The sequence below is a fragment of the Hylobates moloch genome, unplaced genomic scaffold, assembly GCF_009828535.3.
Source record: "Hylobates moloch isolate HMO894 unplaced genomic scaffold, HMol_V3 SCAFFOLD_3, whole genome shotgun sequence".
NCBI classification, from domain to species: Eukaryota; Metazoa; Chordata; class Mammalia; order Primates; family Hylobatidae; genus Hylobates; species Hylobates moloch.
Window position 1 is genome coordinate 8461081 of NW_026652278.1, and position 23042 is coordinate 8484122.

At 43.1% G+C, this 23042-nt stretch overlaps 2 protein-coding genes across 14 annotated transcripts in view; one reads left to right on the top strand and one right to left on the bottom strand.

Moving 5' to 3' along the window:
• Window positions 1-12378, top strand: part of CTBP2 (C-terminal binding protein 2) — a 177594-nt gene extending 165216 nt beyond the window's left edge. For all 12 annotated transcript variants that reach the window (XM_032175533.2, XM_058435906.1, XM_032175569.2 and 9 more), the window contains 5 exons: window positions 2170-2384; window positions 2851-2981; window positions 3488-3615; window positions 3981-4098; window positions 6980-12378. In XM_032175533.2, the coding sequence (XP_032031424.1) occupies window positions 2170-2384; window positions 2851-2981; window positions 3488-3615; window positions 3981-4098; window positions 6980-7160 (773 nt within the window). In that variant the 3' untranslated portion in view covers window positions 7161-12378. The remainder of the gene's footprint in view (window positions 1-2169; window positions 2385-2850; window positions 2982-3487; window positions 3616-3980; window positions 4099-6979) is intronic.
• The window catches only part of ZRANB1 (zinc finger RANBP2-type containing 1), a 69114-nt gene continuing 57768 nt past the window's right edge, over window positions 11697-23042 (bottom strand). For both annotated transcript variants that reach the window (XM_032175603.2, XM_058435909.1), the window contains 5 exons: window positions 22555-22753; window positions 14868-14988; window positions 13393-13522; window positions 13009-13238; window positions 11697-11915 (listed from right to left, as the gene is read on the bottom strand). In XM_032175603.2, the coding sequence (XP_032031494.1) occupies window positions 11697-11915; window positions 13009-13238; window positions 13393-13522; window positions 14868-14988; window positions 22555-22753 (899 nt within the window). The remainder of the gene's footprint in view (window positions 11916-13008; window positions 13239-13392; window positions 13523-14867; window positions 14989-22554; window positions 22754-23042) is intronic.

Below are 23042 nucleotides of genomic sequence, written 5' to 3' on the forward strand. Positions count from 1 at the left end.
TTTTAAAAGGACCCACCGTGTTTTGACTTTGTTAGAAAGCAAATGTGGTGTGTGAACACCAGGTTCCCTCTGTCCAGGCCCCACTGGGTCTCATGGCTCAGAGATGCAGCTTCAACTCCATCTCTGAAGCCCCTCCTGGGGCCTCGGTGGTCTCTGACCAGGCTGCAGAGCCTGGGGGTGGTTGAGCACCCTGGGTGCACGGTGGGGCCTCCCTGGGGAAGTGCTTGTTTCAGGGGCTTCTGACTCCAGCCGTTACGGGACTTCTTCTCGGGGTCGTTCCTGTAGCTGTGCCCTTGTCATTCAACTTTAAAAACCCTCGGTGTATAGAGGTCAGTTCAGCCCCCTGCCGCTGCCCTGTTTTCTCAAGACTGTACACTAACCACTGCCACCACCATCCTGGATCCTCAGCACAGGGACTGTCATGGTCTCCTTGTTCCCTTTCCAGGTGTCTCTGCAGCCTTCAGGACTGTCGCTGCCGCAGCTATCCTGGGCTAAGAGCTTTTGCTGGCCTCGGGTTCCACTGAGCAAGAGTCCCCCAGGCCCAGGGGGCTCAGTGCAGCAGGCGGGGTGGGACGTTGCTGCGGAGAGAGGGCAGCCTGGGGCTAGGGGCATGGACAGAAACTGAAGGAAAGGCAGCCTGTGGGAGCTGTGCTTTTAAATAGGCAGCCTGGGGGGCCGGGGGGCGCTGTGACGGGGGAGCAGGTCTCTTCGGTAGGGACTGGGTTTTGATTAAATCAGTAGCAGGATTAAGTCATTGGGTCATCAGAAAATCTTATGGATAAAGTTCAAGGGGGTTTGTGAACTTGTAAAAAAAAAAAAAAAATAGCAGTCGGCACGGTTCAAATCTGGGCTTGGTGCTCTGGGCTGCTTTTCCACAGGCCCTCCAGGCCCTGGATCTGCAGAGTGTGAGCCCCACTGATTGAAGCATGTTCGTGCACAGACGACATGAGGGGGATGGAGGCTGCAGGAACAGGGGCAGGCAGGTGGGGGTCCTGTGGAGTGTGAGCTCCCAGCATTTGCAGGCTGGGGTGCTCAGTCTCATATTGCCAGTGCGTCGGAGAGCCATCTCTCCGTCCCTGCCACCGTCCAGTACTGCCTGCTATAAGGGGTGACACTGATGAGGAGAGGCGTGATGGTTCGTGCTTTGCTATGCTAGTTGCCCTGCAGCTGTCCCTGATCAGACTGGCCTTATTCAACCTTTGTTCTAAACTGCGGCAGTTGTCCTCGCCAGGCCGTCAGTTAGATGGAGCTGCTGCAGCATTGAGGTACCCCTGGAACACGGGCCGTCTGCTCGGAAATGCGCATCTTTGTCTTTCTCCCGCCTGTATCTTGGAGCCATGGCTTTAAAGATTCCCTCCGTGATCTCCAAGAGAACCAGTAGAGCATCAACACTAACCATTTTGTTTTCAAAATGCTGAAAACTGCTCTGGGAAGCTGGAGGTGCTATCGAGGGGACCCCATGGGTTTATGAAATGACAGCCGTTGGGGAGTGGGAGACACCTCCTCATCCTGTGACATAGCCGGCGGGAGGCCCAGGCTGCATACTTGCAGATGGGCACGAGGCCCCACCAGTGGGACAGGTCCAGGCCTGATGGTCATGTGCCCTACCTCCCGCCCAGAACACAGTAGCACGTGGCCAGTCTGCACTTGGGCCAGCCTGCAGGGAGCCATTGTGCTCATGTCACCGTTTGCAGGAGCGAGCCCGGTGATGAGGAGGCAGGACATCACTCCCTGTTACATTGAGAGCAAGTTTTTCAAACACAAAGCTCATGTTAAGAAGCCTGCAGTGCACACAAGAAGTGGGGAGAGGAGTGGGAACGGAGGACACGGGTGCTGATGGGAGGGGCATGTGGGCTTCTCAGAACACTCGAATTGTGTTTGAAAATGTCTATAACAAGGAAGAGTTGTTTTGTTTTGTTTTTAACAAAAACCCTGCTGTAGCCAGTATAAGCAGCAAGCACTGTGGTCCTCAGCTGTCCTACATCGGCCATGGTGGCCCCTTACGGGCAGTGCTCACCTCAGGCCTCACTAAGCTTTGGGCACACGGTTTCTCCAGCAGCAGCTACCAGCGGGGATGGCAAGCCCGGACTCGGCTCAGAAGCAATGGAGGTGGCAGCGCTGGGGCGCGGGCTGTGGCCTCACTCACCTGGACGCTCTGTTTCTGTACAGGTCGCACGGGGCAGGCGGTTGCAGTTCGAGCCAAGGCCTTTGGATTCAGCGTCATATTTTATGACCCCTACTTGCAGGATGGGATCGAGCGGTCCCTGGGCGTGCAGAGGGTCTACACCCTGCAGGATTTGCTGTATCAGAGCGACTGCGTCTCCTTGCACTGCAATCTCAACGAACATAACCACCACCTCATCAATGACTTTACCATAAAGCAGGTAATTTGAAAATAGATGCCATGGAAGCTTCTGTCGAAAGGTGGTAGCACTTGTTTGTGGGCACAAGAGGGACACGGAGGGCAAGGGAGATGGTTTCTGGATACACTGTTGGGCAGGGAAGAGGCCCTGCAACAAACCAGTGACAAGCCAGGTGAAGCCCCTTCCTAAGCAGAGGAGGACAGGCGCTAGCCAGGACTCAGCTTCAGAAGCTTCCCAGAGCCTTCAAAGAGGCCAGCGCTCGGCACAGTCCAGCCTTTCCACTGTGTCGCTTCCTCTCAGGATCAGCGGCAACGGCCCTGGCTTCCAGCCGCCACCAAAACTTCCCACTCCCTTCCCTCAAACTGCAGCACACACATTAAACCACCAGACCAACGAAACTAGCTTGCAGCTTTCTTCTTTAAACCTTAGTACAAGAGTCTTCCACCATGCCAGTGTGCCTGTAACCGGCTTTTCTTTCCTTCCACAGATGAGGCAGGGAGCATTCCTTGTGAACGCAGCCCGTGGTGGCCTGGTGGACGAGAAAGCCTTAGCACAAGCCCTCAAGGAGGGCAGGATACGAGGGGCAGCCCTCGACGTGCATGAGTCGGAACCCTTCAGGTGCGTGTTGCCCCAGCCGCCTACCAGTAGCCCACGGGGCCCAACTCCACACCCGACCCCCACGCTTTGAACTCGAGGCCCTTTTCCCAAACAGGTCCCTGGGCAGGAAACTCCAGAGATGACATTTACAGTCTCTGTTCTTCTAAGGATTGTGCTGAATTCTAATTGTAAAAGGGCTGGAAGGTTCCCAGAGGTCATCAATTGGTGGGGGTGTGGTGGTGGTTCTGGTCTTCAGACAGACAGGCATCGTCTCTGCCCTGGATTAGCGCAGGACAAGCCTTCAATAGAATTGGGCTTTTTGATCTACCCATTATCCTGTTCTTACACAATTTTGATAATTACATTCAACAATTCCCAGCCTTCATAAAATACCATCACAGACGTTCCTGTATCCACGCTATCTATGTAGCTACTTTTCTGCATGGCCAAGAGCTTCCTCGTGCTGAGGAGGGCAGGGAGCGTATGTGACGTTTCCCGCTTACTCTGTTTTTTCTACATTTTTCTAGCTTTGCTCAGGGTCCGTTGAAAGATGCCCCAAATCTCATCTGCACTCCTCACACTGCCTGGTACAGTGAGCAGGCGTCACTGGAGATGAGGGAGGCAGCTGCCACCGAGATCCGCCGAGCCATCACAGGTGAGCCCCTCCTCCGTGCCTCTGGCCTCAGCTCCACAGCACAGCTGGCTCCCATCCTGCTGGCTACAGGCGGCTCTCGACAGGTAGAATTCACTTTTAGCATCAAATTTATATGAGTTGGGCCCTGTGTATTTATGTAAGCCCTGAACTAAACTTCACAAAGGGAACCATTCCCTTTAGTCCCAGACATTATAAACTCAGGGCAGACAGAGGCTGAAGGTCAGTGTTGAAGAGCTCAAGCACTCGGGCCTTTGGATGTTCTACATTTTTACAAATGCTTATTTCCCCACATAAGCAGCTACAGGTGTAATGTTGAACTGTGATTTGTAAAAATAATATGATTAATTTTAATCATCTTACCCTAGGTCGCATCCCAGAAAGCTTAAGAAATTGTGTGAACAAGGAATTCTTTGTCACATCAGCGCCTTGGTCAGTAATAGACCAACAAGCAATTCATCCTGAGCTCAATGGTGCCACATACAGGTGAGAAGAGGAACTGACTTTGTCTCAGCCTGTGAGCACCACGCCCCGGGGCCAGGGAGAGAAGCCCAAACTTGGGGGCAGCTTACCTCCCACAGATGCTAAGGCAGGGTCAGAACAATCGGCCTTCTCAGCAGGAACTGTGTACACTGCCCCCATTTCTTCCAATGCCTAATTTCATGGAACAAACAGAAGCTCCTATTTTAAAAGGGGGTGTGTTCGGTCAGATGTGATTGACCACAGGTGCTACGAACTGCCTATCATTCTAAAGCCATCTTAAAACCAAAAGTCTTCCCAGCCACGTGTGGTGGCGCACACCTGTAATCTCAGCTGCTAGGGAGGCTGAGGTGGGAGAGGTGCTTGAACCTGGGAGGTGGAGATTGCAGTGAGCCGAGATCACCCACTGCACTCCAGCCTAGGCCACAGAGACAACGCCGCCACCCCCTCGACCCCACCCCACCACCAAACAAAAGGGGGGGGGGGCTTCTCAAAGAGAAAGGTATATGTAGATAAGATGTTCAAGTGCAAAGGCCTGTGAGCAAGTTCATTTTCTAATTTGAATCTTATGTCCACGGAAGGCATCCTGTAGTTTGGGTCAGCTGAGAAACTGGAGCCATGTTTGGGAACGGAGAGTGGGGTAAAGACAGGAGCCCTCACAGGGAGAAGTGGTTTCTTTTGTGTTATTTTCCATGCACGAATCGGTTTTCTCCTACCCCGCACCCCCATTATTGCTGGCTTCCCAGGAAAATCAGTAGCCCCCTCATGCATAAATGAATGAAGTTGCAGCCTTGAATCTTAAGAAAAATTTTGCATACTCTAAACCAGGGTTTCTAGCTCTTGGCAATAGATACATCTGGGGCCAGATCATTCTCTTCATTCTTTTGTAGGAGGCCTGTCCTGTCCTGTGCATTGTAGGACGTGTAGCAGCATCCCTGGCCTCTACCCACAGGATGCCAGTAGCACCTCCCACTCCCACTCATGATGATTGAAAACATCTCCAGCCACATGTCCCCTGTTGTAGCCATAGTGACGACCAGGGTGCATTTAGTTTGTGTAATGAAGGCTCCAACACTCTTGAAGAAGCTATGCCGGTGCTTGCAGGTCATGTGGCTGTCTTCACATTTCCTCCAGTCCCGTCCTTTTGGCCCTCAGAAGTATTTTGAGCCCATCACAGCACCAGATTCCCCTGTTGGGTGGAGTTGGGGGCCCACCTCTTCATGTCTCCATTGTTATTTATTCTTCACGTAAGCCGGGGCTCTTAGGCCCCCTAGAACGTTGTGTGTGCACTGAGGAAGGGACTGGAAGGGACCCTAATGACCAGAGTCCTTCTGAAGGTCTTGGTGACAGGATGGCAGGCCAGGAGCTGGGGGTGGGGTGGCTACCATAGTGAGACGCCTCCTCCTCTACCTGGATGGTAAGTCTGTGTGAATACACTGAGTCCCACTTTGCCCGAGGACCGTATGTTCTGTGGTTGGCGAATGCAGTGTCCTCACACAGCACTTCGTGCTTGCAATATAAAACCAGCCCAAGCCTGGGCGTTCCAAGGAAGGCGAGCCCCCAGCCAACAGCCAGCAAGCATACCGCTTCCCATCTCAGGCCATGGGAGTATATAGCCAACCAGCCTAGAAAGCTTATTGAGTTCTGGCTGCCATAATTGAGTAGCATAGACTGGGTGGCTTGTAAAGAAATGCCTTGCTCGCAGTTCTGGGGGCTGGAAGTCTGAGATGAGGCTGCCAGCATGGTCAGGTTCTGGTGAGGGCCAGGCAGCAGACCGTCAGCTTCTTCCTGCATCCTCATATGGCAGAAAGAGGGCCAGAGCACTAACTAGACTGCCTTCTGTAAGGGCACTAATCCCATTCACGACCCAGTCACTTCCCAAGGGCTCTAAGGTCATCACCTTCAAGGTGTGGGATTTGAACTGGACTTAGGGGGATGGAGGGAGACAAACATTGAGTCCCTAAAAGTCCACTGTACTCTGTTGGGAAATCATTTTATCAGTCAGAAGTAACTGGTGAACAGTTGGGAGTCTATTTTGTACAAAGTGTGTTTTTTAAACGGTATAATATATCCACATTCATAAATAGTATGGGCTAATATCTTCTTGTTATCTAAAAGCTACAAAATTAGTGGCCCCGTGTTTGGATTGGACTAGTTTTGTTTTTATGAATGAGTTGCCAGTGTTTTATATAAAAATTGAGACTTCTCCTTGCTTTGGGGATAGGGAAGATAAACTATCCCATAAAAATTGTTAGCCAGGGCCAGGCATGGTGGCTCACGCCTGTAATCCCAGCACTTTGGGAGGCTGAGGCGGGCGGATCACGAGGTCAGGAGATTGAGACCATCCTGGCCAACATGGTGAAACCCTGTCTCTACTAAAAATACAAAAATTAGCCGCACACCTGTAGTCCCAGCTACTCGGGAGGCTGAGGCAGGAGAATCACTTTAACCCAGGAGGCAGAGGTTGCAGTGAGCTGAGATTGCTCACGCCACTGCACTCCAGCATGGCAACAGAGCAAGACTCCGTCTCAAAAAAAAAAAAAACTGTTAGGCATGGTGTCTCGCCTGTACTCCCAGGACTCTGGAAGGCCTATGGTGGGGGATCACTTGAGCTCAAGAGTTTGAGACCAGCCTGGGCAGCCTGGCAAAACCCAATCTCCACAAAAAAAAATACATAAACTAGCCAGGCGTGGTGGCTTATGCCTGTGGTCGCCACTACTTGGGTGTCTGAGGTGGGATCACTTGAGCCCAGAAGGTCGGTCAAGGTGAGCTGTGTTCATGTCACTGAGCTCCTGTCTCTTGTGAAAAGGCCAGAAGTAGGAAAAGAGCCAAGAGCTTGGCAACTCCGCCCTGAACTTACAAGGCCCTATTTCTATGTGTTCCTTAGATATCCGCCAGGCATCGTGGGTGTGGCTCCAGGAGGACTTCCTGCAGCCATGGAAGGGATCATCCCTGGAGGCATCCCAGTGACTCACAACCTCCCGACAGTGGCACATCCTTCCCAAGCGCCCTCTCCCAACCAGCCCACAAAACACGGGGACAATCGAGAGCACCCCAACGAGCAATAGCAGAGAATGCTGGAAGGTAATCACTCAGATACACTTGGGACCAAGAGACAGTGAAAAATAGATGAACTAAGAGAAAAAGAATCGGATGGTCTTTGTAACTGATTCTGGACATATGCATCATTGATGTTGCAGTGTTAAAACTACAAGAGCTAGAAAACTGAAGATGTCGTCTGCTTACAGAAGCGCTGAAAGACTAGGATGTGATTTATTAACGACCAACTTCTGTTATTGTGTGTTAAGTTTTTCATCTGTGCATCAAATCACAAAAAGAATAAATAGAGCTTTTTCCTTTATCAGTCCCTTGGGCACAGCAGGTCCTGAACACCCTGCTCTACAATGTTGCATCAAGAGTTCAAACAACAAAATAAAAAATATTAAGAGGAAATCCCCATCCTGTGACTTGAGTCCCTTAAGTCTACAGGGGCTGGTGACCTCTTTTTTGCTAATAGGAAAATCACATTACTACAAAATGGGGAGAAAACTGTTTGCCTGTGGTAGACACCTGCACGCATAGGATTGAAGACAGTACAGGCTCCTGTACAGAGAAGCGTCTCTCACATCTGAACTGCATACTGAGCGGGCAAGTTGGTTGTAAGTTCAGTAAAACCCTCTGATGATGCAAAAAAAAAAAAAAAAAAAAGTATTAAGTTTCACAAGCTGTTTGTACTCAAATATATTTTCTCAGTTTCAGATCCTCTGCTATTTTATTGAGTGGAAAGTCTTGAGCTAAAAGGGTTCAAGAAGAATAATGTTGCATTTCCTTATGTCTCAGGAAACACTTTTTATGGTAACTTGTCAGATTGTCTATGAACAAACCCACTTTTTTAGACATTGATAAAGTCTTCTTTTCTTCACGTGATATTTTATACAAGAACACTTCAGATGTATTAGATGTGACTGATTTTAACAAATCCTATTAGATTTGTATCAACTAGTTACATGTTCTATTCATAGTCTTTTGTGAATCATTGCCTTTTTGTTTAAAAAGATGGCCTATTTTGAGCCTTTGTATAGGTACATTCCTGTTTTTGTGACAAAAGAAAAACTTTAAAATTGTCCCAAACAGAAAAATAATGGCTATCAGAAGTATGTTTTGTTTTAGTGTGAGTTACCGTTACTGTATTTGTTTATTGTAAAGGTGGACATTTAGCGTTCAGTGCAGTTTTCAATAAAAAGTAATTAAAATTTGTTAAGTTCTGAAATTCAAGTACATCTCACTAATGTAAAAGTTCTCTACTTGAGATGTTTAAGGCAACTGCATTGTCAATTAATTAGCCAATTTCCAACTCTTATTACTACAGGGTTCTATCTATCTGCCTATTCCATAACCAGACTTAAGACCGCTGACAGTTACCACATGTGATAACAAAGTTTAATTGAAAAATTAAAACCTCACACAAGTCCATCATTATCAAGTCATGCCATCCTTAAGATGTAATGGTGGGTTAGTGCTAAGTCAATTCAAGAAAAAACAAAGTTGTTGCTCAACTTTTAGAGTTCTGATTTTAATTTACCCCAAAGCAAAATGACCTGGACCTGGTTCAAGGGAGGGAAGTGAACCTTGAAACTGTTTTGCCAGTAACCTAACAAACAAAATGATATTTACAAAGAAGTGTTGCAAAATATGACTGAGTTAAGAACTTGATTTAATGGATTTTCTTTTTAAGTAGAATTAAACCTTTATACTAAGTATTTGGAAGTGCCAATTAAGTCCAACGATTCCAGGTATCAAACTCCCTCTGAGCTCTTCCTTATACTTCCCTTCCCATTAAAACAAAACAAAAAAAATCATGGTGTCTTAAAGCCTTTGGCTTGCCTGGCCTTGTCTGCTCACTCATTTTAAGGTGCTGTCCCCCGATCCCAACTCCACCATAAAAGTGTCCATTAACACAAGTTCACATGGAGAGAGACAGCGCTCATAGTTACTGACCTATCACCCCAGGGAACAAAAAGGTAGTTTAACGTCTTCGTAACCACTCATCAAAGAGGCAATGAAATATGCGTGAAAAGGAGGCCAAGCGCACACAGAATATCTTACCTTCACATATGTGAAGAAGTCTGGGACACGATGAACCTAAGAGTCAAAAACATAAAAAGGCAGGTCTGAATCCGTGGTCCACCTGGGTTTTAATTAGATCTTGGTTGCCCAAACAAAAATTTATATATATATATATAAATTTGACTCCAAGGAAGAACAAATCAAAACAATGTTTGCTCTAGAAAAAGAACCGTCAAGTCCACAGGGTGAAGGGATGACTTACTATCCAGAGTCAAATCATTTATGTCTGTCACCTAGCCACGTATAATCTTTGAAAAAGGACTATATTCTATCTATCTATCTTGGGACAATAATTATGGCTGTTTAATAGTTCAAGAGCATAATCTATAGCACTGATTTACCAAAAATTTTGGCCTTTAACAGCCAGTCTATGAAAACCACTTAGAGCCCCATTCCTGTCTGTAGCCTAGGAAATGGAACCATCTTTAATTCTTTCCCACAGGGAAGAATGCTGCACCTATCACACTATGTGGTCAGGGTCACTGATTGATAATAAATAAATAAATAGAGCGCTCAGGGGAAACAACACTCACCAGACCACAACACACAGTAGAAGCTAAGTACTGAGCGTGTACTCTCTGGACAACGCTGGCTGCAATGCAGACTGCAATGGCTACATGCTTTTCCCTCTAATAATTCTCTTTGGCTTTTTCAATTGGGAGGGCAGATTTTGCTTAATAGGCAACTAGAACAGGATCTCTGCCCACTAAAAAATTATCCCTATACATAGAGAAAAGTTACTACAGATGCTAAGTAGTCAGAATGCTAACATTTTCTACAAACTCGATTAATTATTGGCCAAAATGAAAGCAAACAGCCAGTTTTTAACACATTCACCACTTGAAACAGCAGCATTTACATTATATCAAAGATTCATTTCTACAGAATCGTACTACAAAAATCATTTTTTCCTGCAAGTTTTAGCATGCCGCAAAAATGATCTTTTCATCCTGGGAACACCTTTTTACTGAGTTTTCAGGAGGAAAGAACTAAAGACATGACAGTTTTGTGGGTATTTTTCTATTTTTAGTATTCTGGCAGTAAATTTGAGGTTGTACACATTTCATTATCAACTAAACAAAACAAGAAGCAAGCAAATACTTTAAGGTTTTCACAGCCTTTTTCATCACAGGGAAGGAAAAAAAAATACACGTGTGTGTGTGTGTGTGTGTGTGTGTGTGTGTGTGTGTGTGTGTGTCGTCTTTCCAAATTCCTGGCCACATCAATAGTCTAGAAAGTGCTTATCAGGACACCAAATATTTCTGTGTTCCTGAGATAGGTCTGAAATTTTTACCCAGCATTGAATGTATACCTGAAGTGGTCAAATAATACTTCTTATAAAAAAGTTTTTCTACCTAAGATTATAGTTTTAACTTTAAGAATGGCCACAATTAACCAACATGCAAAAATTCTCAGACTAAACGCTGAGAAATTCTTCATACAATGCATTTGCCACCTTATCGCATTTTTAAAACCTTTATTCTGTAGTGAATTGGTATTCCCAATCTGCCTAAGCAAAGGCATGCCCTTCTAACAAGATTTGCTTAAAGCAGAGGTGATAGAAGGAAGAATCCAAAGACCCTCTGGCATGGCAATCTGGGAGCAGCACATTGTTGACGGAGTCCAAGTGAGCACATTTCACGCAATTCATTTAGTGACAAGTGGGCTTGCTCCCTTTTCATCCAGGAAAAAAACTACTCACAGACCACTGCCCAGAATCTGGAATAAAAACCCTCATTTTAAGGTATTCTTCCCAACAAATAAATATCTAAATATCGAAAGGGGGCATAACAGAAAACTTAAAGACAGAATAACCAAAACCAAAACCCTCTTCAAAACAAGTAAGCAATGTCTATATTTAGTTCACTCAAACATTCTTAGCTTTTCTTGCAGTTTGTTCCTAAAAGATTTGATTTGATTGGGCACAATAGGAACTAAATTATTAATAAAATAAAAACTTATTTTTATGTTTTGCTGTGGATAATCTGTACAAAACGTTTTCAGATCTGAGACTTACATGGATCTTTTAAGGTGAAAGTAGAATGCCAGGTTCTACTGAAATAATATCTTAAAGGAACAAAGAGCCATTTGCCATGTGCTTTTTCTAAGTGCCCATGCTGGAAAAAATTTTCTCAATAATATGAAGATGCTGGTACAACTTTTCCTATTAAACAATTTCTTACACAACCACATGCGTTACATTTATAGACAGATTTACAATTTGAAAGGAAAAAAAGTTCTGTCTTAATAAAATTAGTTTTTGTACAAACTGTAGTCCAACTAAAGTTCTCTGTCCCCTCACGCAGCAGAGGCATTATCTCCATAAGGTGTGTGTGGTCCAGGAAAACACTTCCCCGAGCAGATCCTGCCAGATTTGGTTCATTCCACGATGTCGACTCTGCTTGGAGCACCACACTAACTTTAGAGTCATTACAGATCTGATGCCTTGGTCTTCTGCTGTTTGATTTTTTTTTTTTTCATTCATCTTCATCATCCTCATCTTCCTCTCCATCAGACAGGGATGTACATGGCCGGATCTGTCGGTAGCGGTCAAGCCATTTTTCTACCATCTGAGTGACCAGGGGGTGATTTCGCCGCCGAGAGCTCTTCTGCATGGCAACCAGAACTCCCCCCTCCGTCACACAGCAGTCCAGCCACTCCCTGAGCAGTTTTTCTTGCTGTTCCTCATTACCTAGCTTTGGGAGGAATATGAAGACAAAGGGAAAATCATACAACAGATCAGAGACTTGGTAGGAATGTGACATGGAAACCTACAGCTGGTATGCTAACTTATGAAAAGGCCAAAGCAATCAACTTTTCACATGGTTTTGACCTCTTGGAAGCTTTGTGATTAAAGTCCAGTTTGCTCTGGTTAAATTTAAAAAGACATCAATGGGAAATTTCTCAGAAAAAACTAAAGAGAAGAGCACACTAGAGGGTAATTTGTTAGATAAAATAACAAAAAACAAATGTCCTAATAAACTGATCCTGGCAAGCCACAGCTTCAAACACATGACAAGGTAAGTTTACTTAGTCAATTATGTACAAGCTGAAATTATACAAGTTACGGTCTATGAACTTTTTTTCTTCATGTTGTGATTATAAACGTTTTATAATTACTAGTATATTAAATAAAAGACCAATACTTTTATAAGAATACTGGCTTTCTGAAAGAGCGTTGTTTTTGTACCTTCTCACCACCTCCCCTGTCTGGTCTACACCACCCTTTCATTCCCCTTCATCTACAATACCTGGTGTTCCTGCTCCTGCCATGCACCAAAGCCCAAATGTTCCTCTTCTGGGTAAACTGGCCATTGGCTTACCACATTATCCAGAGTAAAACCCAAAGCTTTAAAAAGCCTTCAATGAACTCCACCCCATCCCTATCCTCTCTGACCTCTTCTCCCTTCCTCCCTCCCCCTGCCACCTACCCTCTCTCTTTCCCTGTTGCTTCCCCTCTTAAACCACACTGGCCTTGCAATTCTTAGAACTCTGCTTTCAGATAAAAACTCACTTCTCATTCCCTAAAATGCCATATTTAAATCACAAGCCTCATCTTTACTTTTTCTTCTTAAAACCCATCACCACCTTAAGTTCCCTGATGTGTCCCCATACAGCAGTTTTGAAAAGGTAAATTTCAAAGTATAGCTGGTATCTTCAGCAATTACTACAATCACATTCAGAAATTAAGTGATAGTGCAGATAAAACCACACCTGAAAGGCACTTCAGGCTGTTTCTGGTACAAGGTCACTACTAGAAATAGTTCATAGGAGAAACACGCTGCTTACCTCCTGAGCAGAAAGGAAGTGCACATGGAGTAGCTTCCTTTCACTGTCAACCAGAGGCAAAAATGTGATGGTGACATCATCATCGGTATTGAGATTAGCACCAGCACCTCGGTTGCCATAGCCATCATTTTCCATGGCAACCAAAGCAGAGAAGTGGCCCCTCGTATACCCCAGAGCAATCGGACTTTTCCAACAAAAACTCTGTTCCCACAACAAAGGCAGATAAACACCTGGAAAGAGAGGGAAGAAAATCCCAACAATCACAGGAAGAAAGAGCCACTCCCTCACTGCACTTGTTCACATTCCCCTGTCCGCTGCTCCTTCCTGACATCTGAGCCATTCCGTTCAAAGAAACTCATAAAATGCTCCTGAATAATGGCTTACCTTGAAACCGAGTATATCCTAAAGTTTCTCCCCGGAAACTCTTGTAATATTTTACTCCATAAACTATAATTGGTCGTCTAAGAATATGTGCCAGTACAAAAATGTGTGTCTGCTCCAAGCTTGCTCCAGGCTGTACAAAACAAAACAAAAGCTTAAAACATTTATTACCACTCCTGGAAAACTGATGTGTAAAAACCAATACTACCTCCCCTTCAGTATACTATCGCAGTTGGTTTTTAAGAAAGAAAAAACTGTCAAAGCAGCATTTGATTCCTCAAATAATAAATCCAATAAAACTGTAAAAGAAATCTACAAAGGCTACATGCAAATATCATTTACCATCCAAACTCACAAATTATATAGATGTGCATACATATTTTGAAATATCCCTCACTACCCAACCTCACTACTAAGTAATCTCCAACCTCAGGAACCAGAGATTCAGATAGCTAAGGATGCTTTATTATCACATTCTCGTTAAGTTACTGTGAAAGCACTACCTACAACAAAGTCCTCCTGAAATAAAAAAGTGAGCCTGTTTCATGCAAATGTAAATGGCAGTATCACCTAACTCGTCAATACTAATATTAAATGGGTCCATCATCGAGCTACAATGCATGGTGTGAGATACATGTCTCATGTAAATCAACCACTATGAATCCTGCCCAAATTGCCCAAAGATCGGGTACCTCCTTCTCTAAGTTCAAATGAACCATAGTGCTTTCTGGAAAAAAAAGGAGTAGTTGTATATATATTTGTGCTTTACAGTTTGGTATACTGAAGTGCTTCACAAAAATAAAGCATGAAACCAAGAGTCTAACGGACAACCCTACACACTTCTGTGTCACAAGCAGCCTTCATTAATAAAAAGAAGATGTTAGCAAACTTGGAAAAATTCATTCCCACATTAATCAGAAATCATTCCTATTGATGGTAATTAGTTCAGAGTAAGCTAAACTACCCTTTTCCTTTGCCTACATGACACAGGTATTGCCTCACCACAGGGAGCATTATCAAGACTGACAACTGGTTCCTCAGGGCCTGACAGATCAGCAACAGCAATGCAAGTACCTACACCAGTTCAGTAATCTTAAGTGTCCCCAGAGACAGAACACAGCTCACCTGGATAGGTACCATAGGCATCAAGCCTATGCTGCAGGAATGGAGAGCAATCCCAAGACTATCTAGTGTATGTAACCATCATAGCACAGCTTTCACTTTTTGATGGTTTTTAATCATTCGATATAAAAACAGATATTACTCTCCCTGTTGTGCAGTGAGGACTCGCTATGGTCATCTATACTTGCTATGCTATTTATTTGATACATAGCAGTCATCACTAGAAACGAAGTCGACTGATACTAAGCATTCTTTTCTTTGACCACACTGCCCCCAACATGGTTTGCTCAAATAAATCAATTTACACTACATGCTTACTTTTCTCATAGAAGCAACAAGACTTGAAGCATCCTCACCTGACTAGCAAGAGAGAGTATAAATGCCCAATCTTCTTGCCACTGTTCTTCTCTCAAGGAAAAATGTAAACCAAAGCTCTGAGAATACCATGATTCCCAATCTTTCCAGCGTGTGTAAAACCTAAAAAAGCAGGATAGTAAAAAAATAAATAAATAAATAAGTCTTCTATAAATAAAACATTTAAAGTTCTGATCATTTTTATTTAATGCAGTCTTTAAGCAGTTTGTGAAACAATTAATAATTTTATTTTGCCTGGTTGGTAATGTATTTTTCAAATGAAAAATGCCTCCCTCTTCCACTAGCAGATACCTTGTAACATCCTTTAACATCTGTAGCCAGAATTTGATTTACCAACAACCAAATTTTCAAACTTCAAACGCTAATGATGAGACTGGTTATTTTCCACTGTCTACAATTAGTTTACAAAAAAAAAAAAGTCATCTGAAATGCTGTATACAAAGACACTACATTTCTCTATCAATGTATAGTACACCACCTACTTGATCACTTGTATAAACAACAGATGGGAAATATTCCGTGTGTTCATAGTATCATCTCCCTGAGATTTCTTTCCATAAATAATTTCTCTCTGATGATCACCTAATAATTCAAAAGCAACCAAAAAGAAACCCACTGCAATGACAGAAAACATTCTTTCTTTATGCTTAACACTGAATTACTGAAAACAACATCGATTCTTTGTCTGTCAAATATAAAAATTCAGAAATAATTATGCTCAAAATTATGGTTCACTGTCTTATAAAAACAAGCCAACTAAGACCTCTAAAATGCAGACCGACATTTAATCTGTTTATAACATCACATTTATCTTCTATAAATCTGAATTCTAGGTAAAAGAAACAAAAGACAAATCTGTTCCTGTTAAAAAGTTTCAGCATATTAAAGTTAAACGTGAACACATGTGGTAGCTCACACCTGTAATTCTAGCACTTTGGGAAGCTGGAGGAGGAGGACTGCCTGAGGTCCAGAATTCAAAACAACCTGGCCAACATAGTGAGACCCCGGCTATATTGGGGGAAAAAAAAATAAAGTTAAATGGATGGTGTCACAAGTAACTTTACAGTAATTTAATGAAGGGCTCCTTAGAAAGTAAATTAATATATTTTCTAAAGAAATTAAAATATAATGTTCCAGACGTTTAACTCAGTTTAAAACATTTTTCATACTCCAAGTAACTGAGGATGTTTAATCATAATTCCAAATGTTTTAAAATTAAAATATGTATATTCCTCTTTTATAATCGCTAAGATACACAGAAATGTGTCTTGAAAATTTTGGCAACAGTGATGAAATACATTGTTTTGAAAAGTTCAAGGAGAAATATCAAACAGAGAAATTGTTAATACTGAAAGTTATATGCAGTTAGAAATTTCTTGGTGCCTAAAATCACTTTATAAATAAGACAGCTAAGTCAGCCAGAAATTCAATGGTGATTGCACTCAAAACTCTTCAAAGACCACTGAAGAAGGGAGTTCAATAAAATATACTTTAAAACTAAACATGTTAAAATGTTCATCCTCACCACCCCAAGACATCAACTCTGAAACTACCAGAGTCTCCGTAAGAACAGACAAGCAAACCAAATCCAGCAATATATGACCAAATGGTACAGGAATACCAGTTTGGTTTAACATTCAAAACTCAATTCCATGTTCATGGAATGGAAGGCTCAATATTGTCAAGGTGGCAATACCACCATCACCCCAATTAATCTACAGATTCAATGCAATCCCAATCATAATCCCAGCTGTCTTTTTTACAAAAATCGATAAGCTGTATCCTAAAATGTATATGGAAATCCAAAGGACTCAAAATAGTCAAAACAATGTTGAAAAAGAAATACAAAGTCAAATGACTTACACTCCTGATTTCAAAATGTATTACAAAGATATGATCATCCAGACAGTCTGGTACTGACATAAGGATAGCCCAATGGAAAAATAAATCAATAGAAAAATACTGAGAGTCCAGAAACAAACCCTTACTTTTATGGTCAACTAATTTTCGACAAAATCGCCAAGGCAACAGAATGTAGAAAGGGTTTTTTTCAATTAAAGGTATGGAAACAACTGGGTATCCACATGCAAAAAGGTGAATTTAGGACACCTCACACTTTAAACAAAAATGACCTCAAAATGTAAAACAAAAATGACCTAAATGTAAAAGTTAAAACTATAAACTTCTTCTATGAAAACACAGGAATAAATCTTTGTGACCTTGGGCTAGACAAAAATCTCTTCAGATACCACAGCAAAAGCATGAGCAATAACAGAAAAACACTGATAAACTGAACTTGATCAGATTAAAGACTCGTGATTTCAAAAGACACTGCTAATGAAGTGACAAGACAAGCCACGGAATAGAAAAAATTATCTGCAAAGCAGATATCCAATAAGGGACCTGATACAAACAACATCTGCAAATCAGTATTAAGACAACCTATTTAAAAATGAGCAAAAGACGTGGAAAGATACTAAACCAAAGAAGATACAGGAATGAGCAATAAGCACATGAAAAGATGCTCAGTATCATCACTTAAATAGGGAAATACAAATCAAAATCACAAGGAGCCCATGTGCCTGCAATCCCAGCTAATTGGAAGGCTGAGGCTAGAAGATCACCTGAGCCCAGGAGTTCAAGACCTAGAACATTTTTCGTTGCTATCAGCAATGTATGAAGATTCCAATTTCCTCAAATTCTCAACAACACTGTTATCGTTTGTCTTTGTGGTTATGGCCATTTCTGTGCATGTGAAGTAGTATCTCACTGTGTTTTTGTTTTCAGACAGGGTCTCATCATGTTGCCCAGGCTGGTCTTGAACTCCTGAGCTCAAGCAATCCTCCAGCCTCAGCTTCCCACAGCACTGGAATTACAGGCCTGAGCCACAAGGCCCGGAAGATAATTCTTCATAACAAAAACAGTCACTTTAGCATTAGGAGATATACTTAATGCTAAATGACGAGTTAATGGGTGCAGCACACCAACATGGCACATGGATACATATATAACAAACCTGCACATTGTGCACATGTACCCTAAAACTTAAAGTATAATAATAATAAAAAATTTGGAAAAAAAAAAAAAAAACAGTCACTTTAGGAGGCCAAGGTGGGAGTCTGAGACCAGCCTGGGCAACATAGTGAAACCCCGTCTCTACAAAAAAAAATACAAAAAAAAAAAAAAAAAAATTAGCTGGGAATGGTAGCATGTGCCTGTAGTCCCAGCTACTTGGGAGGCTGAGGTGGGAGAACTGCTTGAGCCCACAAGGTATAGGTTGCAGTGAGCCAAGATCGTACCACTGCACTCCAGTCCAGGCAACAGAGCAAGACCCTGTCTCCAAAAAGAAAAAAAGGAATAATTCTAAAAGACTTATATTGATTTTTTTCCCCAATTTACATTAAACGCCTCCACCTGCCCCTTGGGAAATTGGGTTGGCATGTCACTAAAAGGCAAGTACAATATATTCAGACTTGAGAACCTGAGTCAGCTAAAATCACAGGTATCCAAGAGAACAGCACAGCTAGCTACAAACACAAATAGCCTATCTTGAAGTGATGGGTGGAGGGGTTCAAATAAAAGAAAATTGCTTTCTCAGTTCTTACTATGTATCTTATATGACTTAAGAAAACATCTCTTCTTAAGAACCCGGGAGGCGGAGCTCGCAGTGAGCCGAGATTGCGCCACTACACTCCAGCCTGGGCGACAGAGCAAGACTCTGTCTCAAAAAAAAAAAAAAAAGAAAACATCTCATTCCAGCTGATTTCAAGTAAGTGCAAAAGGCACCTCAGCAAAGAGCATCTTAAAAAGGAGACTACACAAGCTACATGCTGGCTCCTCCTCTCCTGGCCTAGAAAACCCACGGCTGCTCACTCACTCTCACTCTACTCTCTGCTGGTCACATGACAGGCCCAGTGGACAAACCTAACGCAACTCAACACAAGAACTATGTAAGGGTCCTTAAGGCTAGTGTATCTGATCTCCCAAATCCATGGCAACACCACTTACTATCTAACCACTAATTTTCATCCCAACCCACCCCCCAATACTGTAAGGATGTCTGTGTGATCACTGTAATCAATGCAGCTTCCTATGCCTGAACTGTAAACCATCAGACAAAGCTCCCCAGTGGCAGGGACTGGAGGAGGTAATGCCAAACCATGCTGTTCTGGGACACCTGTCCATATGCCAGCCCTAGGTGCTCACTCCTGAAGCATCCTTTAAGAGTCAGGGCTATGGACTAAAAGTTCTGCTGCAACAACTCTGGCCAGTGGCTGTAAACAAACAGCCTAGTTCCTTCTCACCCTAGTAGCCACTCCCTATCTAGCCTATTTACTACATCAGACTGTATTTCTCCCCCCAAGCATCTTTTTTTTTTTTTTCCATAGCAGGGTCTCACTCTGTCACCTAGGCCGGAGTGCAGTGGCATGATCTTGGCTCAGTGCAGCCTCAACCTTCCAGGCTCAAACGATCCTTCCACCTCAGCCTCCTAGGTAGCTGGAACTATACAGGCACACACTACCACGCCTGGCTAAATTTTGTATTTTTTGGTAGAGACAGGGTTTCGCTATGTTGCCAAGGCTTGTCTTGAACTCCTAGGCTCAAGAGATCGGCCCACAATCTCCCTATCTCTATGCTAGACTTCTGGGACCTCAAATGACTTGCAACCATCTGAGAATTCCAGTCCCGATACAAACATTAGTGACAACTCACTCATAAGATCACCCATAGCCAGCTCTGAGGAACAGGTGGGCATAAACCCCAAAGCAATTGTTACTCACTACAAATGTCTTTTTTTAAAAAAAAAAAAAAAAAAAAAGGCCAGGTGCAGTAGCTCATGCCTGTAATCTCAGCACTTTGGGAGGCTAAGGCAGAAGAAATGCTTGAGTCCAGGAGTTCAAGACCAGCCTGGGCAATATAGTGAGGACCTCATCTCTACAGAAAAATTTTAAAATTAGCCACGTGTGGTGGCACACTCCTATAGTCCCAGCTACTCATAGGAGGCTGAGGTGGAAGGATCACCTGAGCCCAAGGAAGCAAAGGATGCAGTGGGCCAAGATCGTGCCCCTGCACTCCAGCCTGGGTGACAGAGCAAGACCCTTTCTCGAAAAACAAACAACAACAAAAACCCTCACCACTAAAAAAAAGACACCACTTCTAAAATCCACAATGTACTTTTGACTTTTCAACAGATCAGGAAATTACCACCAAAGAAAAGGCCAGGCGCAGTGGCTCAACACCTGTAATCCTAGCACTTTGGGAGGTCGAGGTGGGCAGACTGCCTGAGCTCAGGAGTTCGAGACCAGCCTGGGCAACATGGTGAAACCCCATCTCTACTAAAAATATAAAAAATTAGCCAGGTATGGTGGCGCCACCTGTAATCCCAGCTACCTGGGAGGCTGAGGCACGAGAATTGCTTGAACCTGGGAGGCAGAGGTTGCAGTGAGCCAAGATCGTGCCACTGCACTCCAGCCTGGGCGACAGATTAAGACTCTGCCTCAAAAAAAAAAAAAAAAAAAAAAAAGGAAATTACCACCAAAGAAAAGATTACTGGCTGCCTTTTTAGAGAGGACCTGCAAAGTGGTAGATTTACCACAGTTCAAACCTGGCTTTCCATCTCACAGGGCAGAGTCACATTAACCAAAACTACAAGGCAGACCTGTGAAACCACAATGCCAAGAACCCACTATCTAGGAACGAAACCAGGCTCGTCCTCTTGACATAGACGGGCCCATAGCAGTGGTCAAGAAAATCAGCAGTAGGAAGCTAAGAAAATCAGCAACAGGAAGCTGCTTGGTGACCACGGGATCTGATCAAGAGGGCCAGACAGGCAGAGCACAGACCAGCACCAGGCTTATCTAGCCCGATGAACCTACTTCATACTACCAGACAGCCGTCTCCACTAAGAGGCACAAAAAAGCCCTCTCTCCAGGACAATTACTAATTGACTAAAACTACCTGAGTGACACATTCATTCTTTAGCTTTATTCCAATCAGGTCATCCAGGAAGCTATTTTATTTCTCTAATGTGCCCACAAATTGTTACTCTATTACGTTATGCTTCCCCCTCTGCTCCCCGCAAGACAGTCTCACTCTGTCACCCAGGCTGGAGTGCTGTGGCGCGATCTTGGCTCGCTGCAACCTCCTCTTCCTCCTGGATTTAAGCAATTCTCGTGCCTCGGCTTCCCGAACAGATGGCTGGGATTACCGGCATGCACCACCACACCTGGCTAATTTTTGTATTTTTAGTAGAGACAGGGTTTCAACAAGTTGGCCAGGCTAGTCTTTAACTCCTGGCCTCAAATGATCTACCTGCCTCAGCCTCCCAAAGCAATGGGATTGCAGGCATAAGCCACAAACCCCAGCCATACTGCATTATGCTTTGATCTACAATTTAGCTCTCAAGAAAGTAATTTATAAGCCGGGCACGGTGGCTCATGCCTGTAATAACTAAATGAAATATGTTCAAAGAACCAAGAAAATACCACATAAGTCAAATAAATGTAAAGACTGAACTATTCATTCACAAAAACAATTATTTTTCCAGTGACTGCATGCTCTTAAAAAATATAAAGAACACTTTGATACAATTGAAGAAATGTGATTATGAACTGTTAGATAACAGAATCAATGCTGAATTACTTAGATGTAGGAATGGGGATGTGGGTGAGTAGAAGAATATTCTTATTCTGGAAAGATGTATGTTGATATTTTGAAGGGTAAAGCCTCATGATGTCTACAACGAATTGACCCACGAGTCTTTCTGTATGGAGACATGGAGCAGGTGTGACAAAATGTTAACAACTGCTCAACTGAATGAAGAAAATGCCAGGATCTATTGCACTGAATTTTTTTTACATTATTCCATGGGTTTAAAAATTTGCAAAATAAAAAATGTGATCTTAAGACTCCCTTAGGAAGGAAAAAAACTTGTAACACAATGTCAAGATAACCTCTTAGGTGAACACGAATATTCAATAAGGCTGGGTGCAGCAGCTCAGGCCTGTCATCCCAGCACTTTGGGAGCCTCAGGCAGGCGGATTGCTTGAGATCAGGATTATCAAAGCCACCCTGGGAAACATGGCAAAACCCCATCTCTACCAAAAATGCATAAAACAGCCGGGCATGGTGATGAGCACCTGTAGTTCTAGCTACTCAGGAGGCTGAGGTAGAAGGATGGCTTGAGCCTAGGAGGTGGAGGATGCAGTGGAGCCAAGACTGCACCACTGCACTCCAGCACAGCAATTGAGCCAGACAGACCCTGCTTCCATCGATGGATCAATCAATCCCTAAAAAGATGAGCAATGGCCTTATCAATATTTAAGGCTACTATATATAACTTGAAATGCTGCATTTGACATGTTCAAATATACTACTTCTGTCTTATAGAAACAATAAATGCTTGCATTTTGAAGCTTCAAATATTTCTATTTTAAAATTTAGCAAAAAAAATGTATAAAAAACACTGATTCTTGCTTTTATCTCGTTTCTTGGGGGAAAAACAAAAACAGAAACCATGGACATGTTCAAAGTATTTTAATGTCCAAAATGAACTGTTTTTCCTCCAGTTTCCATAGAAAATATAACTGACATAAAAAGTATCCCACCACAAGGAAATAATCCAGCAAATGCACTCCTGGGTTGAAACAGGGCAGAATGCCAGCTCACCAATGTGAACAGTCATGCAGGCTGTCATGCAGGGCTTTCCGAAGCACCGAGTCCTTGTCATAGATGCCCCAGGTAGCTTGTAGTACTGAATCAAGTAGGCAGTCTCCTGCAGTCCGGTTCCAAAGTGCATACAGTCGACTATCCAAACGTGTAGCCAATTCCAAGGACCAGTTAATAATTGGAGATTCTTCTTCTAATTCTGTACGATGGATTTAAATACATGTTCATTTCCATACCTATGTCATTAGAGAATATTCATGGGGAGAAGAACCTATTTTCTAGATATAAAATGGTTTATATGTAATTTACCAATAAACACCTAAATAAAATTGACCAATTGAAATATAAACTTTCAAGTACTTGAAACATCTTCTGTCTCTAGAATAATTTAATCAACTTTTAAATTGTTTACAGTTTTATTTTCTAAAAAGTGTTTAATATAGAAATATATACATTCTGGAACAGGAAGCAGAGAACCAAGGTTTTAA